Source organism: Serinus canaria, unplaced genomic scaffold (assembly GCF_022539315.1).
Source record: "Serinus canaria isolate serCan28SL12 unplaced genomic scaffold, serCan2020 HiC_scaffold_287, whole genome shotgun sequence".
Classification (NCBI taxonomy): Eukaryota; Metazoa; Chordata; class Aves; order Passeriformes; family Fringillidae; genus Serinus; species Serinus canaria.
Window position 1 is genome coordinate 1 of NW_026108401.1, and position 10,218 is coordinate 10,218.

A 10,218-nucleotide genomic window follows, 5' to 3' on the forward strand; every position below is an offset into this window, starting at 1 on the left:
AGCTGCTGTGCCTCCAAACGCTGCCTTTCTGGCTCCTGGTGAGGGGAGGAAGACACTTCCACGTGAAGTTCCAGCCAAGCTGCCTCAAAAAATCACTGGAAGGCTCATGCCTCACACCACCCCCCACCTGAAAAGTGCACATCAGTAGTTACTTTGTGCCCTCCAGCAATGCAGTCCTAAGCAGAAATTCAGAAGGAGGATCAGCAGGTGGGAGAAAAGGAGATGCCACCTTGCTTTCCTGCTCTGATGGCTGCCTGTTTCCTGGCCCCTCTCTCCTCAGGATTTCTACTTGCTCTCAGAGGCTCTGGTCTCAGTGCTGAAGTGGTCTTATCATAACCTCTGCTTCCTGCATTACCTTGCTGCAGGGATGACAGCAATCAGCCTGTCAGAAGAGGCCTAAGAGAGGCTCCGCTGATTGGAGAAACGGATGCTGCCCAAAGGGAAAAGGAAACAAAACAACCCAAATTAAAAGAGACATAGGAAAAAGGAACCATTCTTTTCCAAACTGAGTTCCTAACAGGGTCACGCTGGATTCATCTGGCTCCCAGAAATACACAGACATCGGACTGAGGGCACCATCAGCCCATCTGCCTTCATGTCCAAGATGCTGCTATTGCAGGAAACATGGCCCCGAACTGCACTAGTCCATTCCTCAAAGTGTCCTCACTTGCTGGGATTTTTGTCCGGATATCACTGTGGGATTGCTGCTTGCTGTCCAAAGGTTTTGTTCCTTTCAGGAAAGTCAACAGACTTATTCTTGTACTCCTCTTTGCTATTTGAGACATGGGCTATATGGGTGTCCAAGAGAGATGTGGGGCATAAGACATTCCCCAAGACACTCCCAAGAGCTCTGAAAAATATTGATCCCACGTGTTGCTCTCAGGACGATTGGACATGCAGGTTTTCAGGAGCAAGCCAGGAGCAAGGACACAAGCAGCAGGGCGCAGATGTGCTCAGGTCTGGCTTGCAGGAAGAGCGGTGTCTGCCTCAGCATGCCCCTCCTTCCTGCGCTGGCTGGAATCTTCCATCACAGCAGGCACAGCCAAGGAAGGAGCCTGATCACCAGCTCCTTGTCTGCCACAAAACCTGGTAGCAAAGCCACAGCCATTCTCATCGTCTTGACCTGGCCAGGCAGCACATGGGTACATGGGGCTGGCACAAATCCTGCACAGCTGTCCCCGTTTGGCTGGCAGAAACCTCTACGAGTGGGCCAGGAGGGACAAGCTGGGTGCCCACGGATGCCCCCAGTGAGCTCCTGCTAAGTCCCCATTTTTCCACAGACCAATCTAAAACCTTGGCAGGGAATGCTTTCATTGGGTTCCTCAAGCCCCTGTCCCCGGCATTGCAGAACTTCAGTTCCTTTGCTACCAGGTAAACCTGAATGCATCAGCCGAGAGCAAAAGAGGGCCACAGAAATGACCAGAAGGTAGGAGCTCTCCTCTCAAGAACAGCAGTGAGAGTTGTGCTTGTTTAGCCTGGAGAAGAGCAAGCCCAAAGGAGACCTTTCAATAATTGTAGGGGCTTCTAAGAAAGATGGGGACATATCTTGTAGCAGGGCCAGCTGTAAGAGGACAAGGGGCAATGCTTTTAACCTAAAACCCCCTCATTTCTGATTGGCTCTAAGGAAGAACCTGTATACCAGGAGAGTTCTAGAAGAGTGCTACTGGCACAGGCTGCCCAGAGAGCTGGGAGGAGCCCCAAGCCCGGCAGCATTCAAGGTCCACTTGGATGGGACTCTGAGCAACCTGATCTACTTGGAGATGTCCTTGCTGGTGGTTGGGCTTTTGGACTAGGTGACATTCACTGATCCCCTCTAACCTCAAGCAGTCTTGGATCCTACTTGGTTTTCCTTTGAAAAGCACCCAGAGTGAAGGTTACTCTCTGGGCGGGGGCCCATCTGATTCCCTGAAGTGTGGCCAGGGAGCAAACAGGAACAGCTGCTTGTCCTGCAGCCTCTTTGCCTTGTACCTGCAGAAGTTCCTTGGCAGAGCCTCGCCTGTCCGCATCCATCTGCAGGCAGCAGCCCAGAAATTCACACAAGCCAGGGGGTAGCATGAACTTGTGCAGATTTGGCACCCCTTGCTTGGCGATCAGGTAGTTAGCCTGAAGCAAAAGGAAACATGAGACTCTACGTGATTCTTCCATATCCTTCAGGGCTCACCTAGACCCCATCTTTTCAGCCCCAGTCTGCAGTGGCAAGTTCTTGCCTTAGCAGACGGTTAGAGATGAGCCTTCTCTCCCAAAGGAAGAAAAGTCCCAGGGCAGCCGCAGCTATTCCAAGCTGCAGCAGGTCTTGCCTTGACAGCTGATGTGAGCCCCAGGGAAATTTTTAGAATTGGGCTCTGGTGGAAGCCACTTCAAGATGTGGGAATGGGATTTTGTCTAATGGACAGGGACCAGAAGGACACAGCTATCGGAACCTATTTGCACCTTACCCTGTCACTGGTTTCCCGAACATAAGGAGCCTCTCCTTTGGCCATTTCTATTCCCACGATGCCAAGGGACCAGGTGTCCACTTTGGGGCCGTATGGCTCTCTTCTCATCACCTCGGGTGCCATCCAGCAGGGGGTCCCGACCATCGACCTCCGTTTACTCTGCTTTGGGCTGAGCAGAGCACAGAGGCCAAAATCAGCTGAGGAGAAAAACAAACACTGCTTCAAGTAGGGAACCAAGGAAAAGGCTTCCTCACTCTCAGTCCCAAAATGCAGTGCTGAATGGAACTGGAAACGCAGCTGGGCTCTCCTTCCTCAGGGCTGCGGCCAAGGACATGGGCAATCATCCACTTAACATCCCGTCCACCATTTCCACAGTGGCTTATCCTCATTCCCCTGAGTTTCTACACTGTAACTCCCTCCCTTAGGAAGGAACACACACAAACCAAAGTTACTCTTGACACCTTGTTGCTCTCTAGAGCACTCAGCACCTTACAGCTGCACCCTGGCCTGGCAGAGTGCTCCCTGCCCTCTCACCAGCACCACTGCTGGCACCCGGCAGCCACTCCCAAGCAGCCCCACAGCGCCTCCCCGGAGCGCTGTGCCTGACCGGGAATACCCACCCAACTTGACGGAGCCATCCCGGCCCAGAAGGATGTTGTCACTTTTGATGTCTCTGTGGATCACCTGGTTGGCATGAAGGAAAGCCAGGCCTTGCAGGCACTACGAGAGAAGAAAGAAACGGGAGGACAAAAGTTACCCTGATCTGATCACATCACTCACAAAAGGAGGCTGCTTCTGAATATTCCCAGATTTTAAAGGAGCAGTAGTGCTGGCAAGAGGAAGAGCTTGCTGCTGCAACACTAGGAGAGCAGGATCTTTTCAAAGGAGGCATGTAAGCTTTTGAGGGGGAAACATCAGTCCTTGCTTGAGACTGTCCCCTGCAAAGCCAGTCGGAATGACCGCTGCTGCAGCGGATGTGCTCTCTCCGCCTGGAGGAATGGTTTTCAAAAGGAGAAAAAGTCCCTGCCTTTGGTACCAAGGGGATCACTCTTGGGTGGGAGACTGCAGGACAGGGCTTATATGGTTGCCTTAAGAGAAGACTTGGACCTAGCTCATTTGTCAGTGCTCAGCAGCAAGCACGATGGTGGGTGCCATGCCATCTCTGGAGACCTGTGACAGATGAGTCTCTCTTTGGCTTTGCCACTGGTTTAAAACTCGCACACCAGCACCTTTTTGCTTACAGGCAAAGGAGGCAATGCAGAAAGGTTCTGGGCAAAGTCTTGGAGAGGCACAGGGCAGAACAGAAATTGAAAATGAAAAACAGAGACAGGGAGTTCAACAACAGTAGATAAGACTAAAGAACAGACTACAGTAAGGGCAGGGACACCTGAAGGCAGTTCAGTGCAGATGCTCCTTCTTCTCTCAAGCGTCAGAGCAACCCAGAAAGAAAGCTCTGAACATGGAATCTCTGCCTTGGCATGCTTTCCAAGGACAAGCCCATCCAAGCCTTCCCAATCAAAGTGGCACCCCTTACCTCCTGACACACTGTTGCTATGTGTCCTACAGCCATCCTTCTCATGCTGACCACATCAGCTAAGGAGCCTCCATCCATATATTCCAGCACCAGCAGGACAGCCTCATTGACAAGGTAGCTGCAAGATGAAAGCAACAGCGTGGAGCTGAATGTGCACAGCTAAACTGCCGTATGGAAGAAAGACTACAGCTGAGTTTTGTTTCCAGGTCACTGGTAAATGAAGACAGAATCAAATGGAGACACACTCCAGGCACTACCCAGTGCCTGCCAACTCTGCTGCCTCAACCAGGAAGGCACATCCACGGAAAAAGAGGAGGGCTTAGGTGGCAAGCAGGGGAAAAAGGCAGTTTTGTGAGGGCAAAGATAAATCTGGAAGCGGACACATCCCAGTAGCTGCTTCATCATCTTCATACACAAATTGCACCATGAACTCCAGCAGCAAGGAGACACAGTTTTCACACCTTTTACTCAGGGCAGGTGGGTGTGCAGCACTGCCATCACCCTTTGGAAAACCTTGCAGAAAGAACAGTCAGAAAGAGGAAAAACTATTGGCAACCTCGCAAGTGACTCCCATGCTAGTCTTTTGGTATGCAAGGCAATGGAAAATAGCGGGAACAGCACAAGGGAAATCATCTCTGGGAGCCTTTCAAAGCACTTCTCCTCCAACACTTGGAAAAAATCACGTCCCAAAAGAGCAAAACAGCATGCAGCCAGTGAACATACAGGCTGCTGGCTTAGTAAGAGAGACAGGTTTCTGAAATCAATCTTCAAACTCTTTATGCCAGGAACCATTCATGGGGACAAAATGAAATCTCCTTCCATGTCTCCTACAGGAGTGGATTGATGTTAATTGAAAGATCCATTTTCTGCCAGAACTACTTACCTTTCAAAGTAGGTGACAATATTGGGGTTCTTACTTTCACGCAAGACCAGGATTTCCATTAACACTTCCTCACAGCCCTGGTGCTGGAGATTAAGTTTCTTTATGGCCACCTACGATGACATTGAAAGCCCTTAGGGACAGACATCACCAGGGCCTCTTTCTCTGTGCACTCACGGGCCTGGATGCCTTGTCGCCTCAGTCAAAAGGGAGTCTAAACCACCAAGCACTAAGCACTAACAGCACTCTCTGCACCCCCAGACTTCTCAAATAGATTTTGTTTAGCACTACCATTATCACTTATACACGTTTTGTAACCCAAAAGGAATTTCAGTTTTGTGAGGACAAACTGAAACCACTGGAGATACGTTATCATTTCTAGGGGCTTTGACCAGAGTTTCAGAGACAGCTGCCATTTTGATCAGGTGACGGGGAAATGCTGTCCAAAACAGAACTCCAAAGCGACTGAAAGTAAAGTTACAATCCTAGCACATCCTAACTTCTTCAGTTTGGGTTTTGCAACTCTGAAGAACAGTCTTGAACATGGCTTAGACTTGGAATTATTTAATGGGTTTAAAAATGAATTATCCTTTCTGTGGTACACTGTGGATGCGCCCCAGGTTATAAGCACAGGGCTTAAGGCTCTAAGACGCCTCCAGGACCTCCCTCGCTCCAAGTGCTCAACACTGCAAGTAGATAAGGAACTACCAGGAAGATGGAGTTGTATTTGCTCAGAGCCAAACACCAGAATTCAGGACTCTGAACTTTTAGCCTCAAAGAGCAGCAGGACTCTCCAAGATACCTGCATGTCAGTTCAGTACAGATCTCCATAGTGGAATGTCACTGACACAGGATCAGCCCAAGGCTGGATTATTTAAGTCTCTTCATCAACTTCTTCTCATTGATCTGTTTGTTTGTGTGGGTGTCGGTGTTATGTGAACTAGGTTCCCTAGGACTAAAAGGCAAAACTGTGCCCCACACAAGATCTCTCCTTCTTTAGGTCTTGCATTATATTTTTCAACTGAACCACATGATGGAAAAACAAATATCTGTATCTGATCTTGGGCTTAAGAGGAATTGGGCCAGAATGACAGCTCTTGCCATCAGCTAATGTATGCAGATTTATCCAGGAAGTCCAAGCTAGGGTGTCCTTCTCTGAAAGACACCACTGCCATGCTTGCATCCATTCAGGTAGGTAGGAAGGACAAAGTCTGTCCAAAATGCATTCTGCAGCCAGCCTCTAGACAGGCTGCTTCTGCGGGACAGCCTTTGCAGCAAAGACAGGCGGCCCAATGCTCTGGCCACAGATCACATGCCAAGGGAAAGCACTCAAGAGCTGCAAAATCTGCATGGGCACTTACCGCTTGTCCTGTGGCAGCGTTGAAGGCCTTATAAACAGTGCCAAAACCCCTAGAAACAGAGCAGTGGCAAGAACAGAGAAGTTGTTCAGTGCTGAGAAGCAAAAGGCAGCCCAGGCAGGAGCTCTCTGCTGCCTGCAGTGCCTCTAAATCACCAGGATTTTTCTGCTCTTCAGCCAAGGGCCCAGCAGCCCAGCAGCCCTCTGCCCTGCAGAGTGTCCAAGAGAAAAACTGGGTCCAACAGGAAGAAAAAGGGCTGCTACAAATCTCAAATGCACACACTAGATGATGCATGTGGGCTGTTCTTTGCCTTTGCTTCTTGTGTCTGTGCCTGTGGCGTGCCTTTCCAGGCAATGAGACACACAGTCCTGCTGGGCCTTCTCACCGCTCTCTTTTGATCCTACCTGCCCAACTCAGGCAATGCCACAGAGCCTTTCCTTTTTTCCTGGCCACTGAATATGGTTTCCAGCACAATACAACTAAGAAATTCTACTGAGAGCTGTTATCTGACAGCTCTCAAGTGGGAAGCTGCTCTCTCACGTTTTTCTTCCTTCATGAGTCTGGCCATATTACTTTGAATCATACAAAAGCATGCATCCTGGGAAAACAGGCAACCTGGTGTTACATCTTGGAGGAACAGGAGAGCTTCCAGGTCCTGCTCCTTGAGGCAGCCAAGACATTGTCACCATCCAGTTATCTTTGATGACGCCTTGTACTTCCTCCGTACGGAGAGAGGAACTATCTGGAGCCAAGGCCTGAAGGTACTTGCAGCTTGCCTTACTTCACATGTGATGTTGCACCACCAAAATTCCTGGCCCGTGGTTCTGCAGAAGTAAGCGTGGCTGCACTCACCCACTGCCAACACGTTTCCACCTGGTGTACTTCTTCTCCGGATCTCCCACACTCACCACACGCCCTGAAAGAAACAAAATGCAAGAAGCAAACTTCAAAACAGAGACCCTGACTTCTAGGAGATCTGCAACCCAGCTCCACTCTCTGGGGCTCTGAGCAATTTATGGTCGCTTGGCTCTGTGTGCTGAGCTCTCTGTCGTGAGTGGTGTGTGTGGACTTGACTGCCTTCCTGAATGCTTACCCAAGTGGCTTTTCCAGAGGAAATGCCTTTTGGGAAATAGGTAGCAGCAACCAGCATCTAAACCCCCTCACTGCTACAGTTGACCCCACTCAAGACAGAACATGATTGTCTTTGAATTCAGACCCACGGAGGAGTTGATCAATCCACCTTTTGTCCCAGCAGCTGATGGCAGACACTGAGTCAACTGGGCCCCATGTTCTGAAGAACGTGACCCCATATTCTCTGACAGCACTGCACTGGCAGCTCTTCCTAGTTGTAAGAAGCAACTCAGTTTTACTGCAGAGTCACTAAGGCCTTGGTGTGATTTCCTAGAGTGCAGGAATCTGTGCAGGGATTGAGGCCAATGCTCAGTATTCCAAGAATATTTACCAGCTGGGCACTAGCAGTGACAAAGTGCCTGCTACTGGAGGAACATGCAGCAGAGAGGCTGCAGGCTTCCTCCTGAGAATTGCCTGCAGAGCACTTTTATCTGACCATGCCACACAGATGTGTCTCTCGGATGCATCTTCCTAAGCACAGAACTAAAACATCCAACAGAGATTGTAACAAAAGTGTCCTGGTTTTCTTCTTTTGGGGCACTTTAAAAACAACTCTTCCTCTCTGATACCTTGAGATTGATCTAAGACTGTAACTTTTTAACTTGTAGCGTGTACTGAAAAAGCCCTCTTCCTCTTTTATTGCTGCTGTCTCCTGATGTTCTTTTCCAGGAGTTCAGGTAACCAAAATGTAGAATTCATATCAAATCAAGCCGTAGAAGAAATAGTAGAAGAACTGACAGTGATAAAAACAACACCAATATTAAACCAGCCACACAGCCAATCAATGTCTTTGAAGTATTTTGTCTCCAATGAGTAGTGACAAGTCAGGAGTCTAAAGGGAATCTAGGAAGCCAACTCTTCCAATCAGTTTAGCCAGACTAGCACACACACCTTGCCTGAGTCATTGGCTAGGTCTCAGCCTACTGCTGCTCACAAAACAATCCCTGCTTTCCTCTTTACTGCAAAGGGAAGCTCAGGCAAAGCCCACCCACTCACAGCTTTTGCCTCTAAGGCAAAAGAAATGCCCCAAAGTGTTCTCTGGCTGCCCCCAAGCACAACACTGGCTTGTGTAGGGAGTCCAAAATGTCTGTCTGACACCAGAGTGAGGAGGAACATGTGCTACAGCTCATGCTGAGGCTCACGCACTATAATACACTGCTCGATTGCACAAGAAATCCCCAGGACGTACTCAGCAGCTTCAGGAACTGCTTCTCTCTCTCCTGGCTCGAGCGGGGCGAACTGCTCATGCTCCGGTTTTCAGGCTGCGGAGAGGAGGCTACTTCCGAGGATGCGGCTGCAGCAGCAGCTTTGATGGCAGATCCTGCTTCCATCTGGGACAAGAAATTTTGGTTGTGTCAGAAAGGTTCCTGGCAGAGATGCCCCAGACACAGCATTTCAAAGGCAAGCCCTTAGGAACAACACTGGTGTTAGGCTGCAAGCTGAGCTGTCAAGTCTTCCTCCTCAAGTCCAACCCAAACAGCAGTCAGAGACTACAGCTTGTCACAGCCAGCCATAGTAGAGACTGAGAAAGGGAAAGAACAACTGCACATTTCACCCCTTTCTGAGGACTGCATTCACCATGGACAGGGACAAATGGTTCAGAAACTGTGTGGGTCCTCATGCTCACTTGAACAAACCTCTCAAAAAACAAAGTGAGCTCCAAGAGGCCAGCAGAAATACATTCACAGGATTGCTGGCCCAGCGGCCAAAGCACAAGCCCTGCTGCCCAGGGCAGCAGCTGAGACTCACTGGCCCAGGAAGTGTCCTTCTGACCAGCTGCCATGGAGACCTCAGAGTGTGGCAGCCTGAGACATTGCCCCCATCCACCTGCTGCTCTGCAGGGCAAAGGCAACAAGGGCAGAGACCACTCGTTGCGTGACTGCAGTGCCTCCTGCTCTTTTACTCACCTGCTTTTGTTCAGCCAGCCTGTACTGCAGCAGGACCTTGCGCATCCTTTCCATCTCTTCTTGCTGCCTCTTCTCCATTGCCTTCATCTTCCTCTGAGCTTCCTGCAGTTCTGCCTGCAGCTTGTCCTTGATATTTGGTCAAGAGAAATCTTACTGGCACCTGCCATCACGCTCAGATTCCCTCTTTTCAAGGCTCAAAAGCACTTCTATTCCTCTACTCCCTTCTGCTTTCCTACCCAGCTCTAACCCTTCCATCCTAGCTGTTCCTCCTGGTGCTCAGCACTGGAGCCTGCCAGGCTCTGTGCTTCCAGTGCCTGCAAGTAGTCCTTACCCCCCTTGCCCTCCAGCAATGCTGTTCCTACCCAAAAGTTAGAGGGAGTGTCAGCAGGTGAAAGGAAGGAAAGGCAACCTCTGTCCCCTGCTCTGATGGCTACATGTTGTTTGGCCCCTCTCTCCTCAGGATTTCTGCCTCTTCTCAGAGGCTCTGTTTTCAAGTCCCCCTGCCATTTGATCAAGGAAGAGCTGCAGATGGACTGCAGGACCAGGACAAGGCCAGCACCTCGATGACCCAGTCACAAGGCAGGCCACCAGCTGAAATACCAGAACCATGGGGCCTGTTGCATCTGCTTCAAGCTCAAAGGGAAGGCCTCTGTCCACCATGGAAGGACAGAAAACAAGGAACCCACTTGCTGGGATTGCAGTTGGCAGCAAGGTCAGCAGCTGTCTGCTGCATGGCACGAGGCTGTGGGGAAGACCCTGCCCCTTCGCTGCCATGCTTTGGGTGGTGACCGCCCAGCCTCTGGGGGAACTTGGCTTACGCCCATGCTGAACCTGTGGCTGCATATACTGTCCCAGCATTGGCCTCTGGATCTTCCCAGGCCTTTGAGTATGAGCCCTTGAAGGCCCCTGCTGCCTGGCTCAGCAAAGTGTAGCCCACAGCTGATGCCTGAGGCCATGTCACTTACTCAGGCTG

The 10,218-nt window shown here is 50.3% G+C and overlaps 1 protein-coding gene across 1 annotated transcript; it reads right to left on the bottom strand.

Annotated features, from left to right (window-relative positions):
- Nucleotides 1-385: 385 nt before the first annotated feature.
- LOC127061228 (serine/threonine-protein kinase PAK 3-like) lies at nt 386-9,332 on the bottom strand. The gene is made up of 11 exons (XM_050987835.1): nt 9,246-9,332; nt 8,528-8,669; nt 8,335-8,345; nt 7,060-7,211; nt 6,211-6,259; nt 4,853-4,962; nt 3,970-4,087; nt 3,056-3,155; nt 2,436-2,632; nt 1,969-2,103; nt 386-430 (listed from the first exon to the last, which is right to left on the bottom strand). Exons 1-11 carry the CDS (start codon nt 9,330-9,332, stop codon nt 386-388), a joined length of 1,146 nt encoding a protein of 381 aa, XP_050843792.1.
- Nucleotides 9,333-10,218: the final 886 nt, after the last annotated feature.

Coding starts and splice junctions, on each gene's coding strand:
- LOC127061228 (XM_050987835.1), bottom strand. CDS start 9,332: ATGAAGGCAATGGAGAAGAGGCAGCAAGAAGAGATGGAAAGGATGCGC. Junction 2,633..3,055: donor GGATGGCTCCGTCAAGTTGG/GTGGGTATTCCC, acceptor TTTTCTCCTCAG/CTGATTTTGGCCTCTGTGCT. Junction 431..1,968: donor CTGCCAAGGAACTTCTGCAG/GTACAAGGCAAA, acceptor CCCTTTGGGCAG/CATCCGTTTCTCCAATCAGC.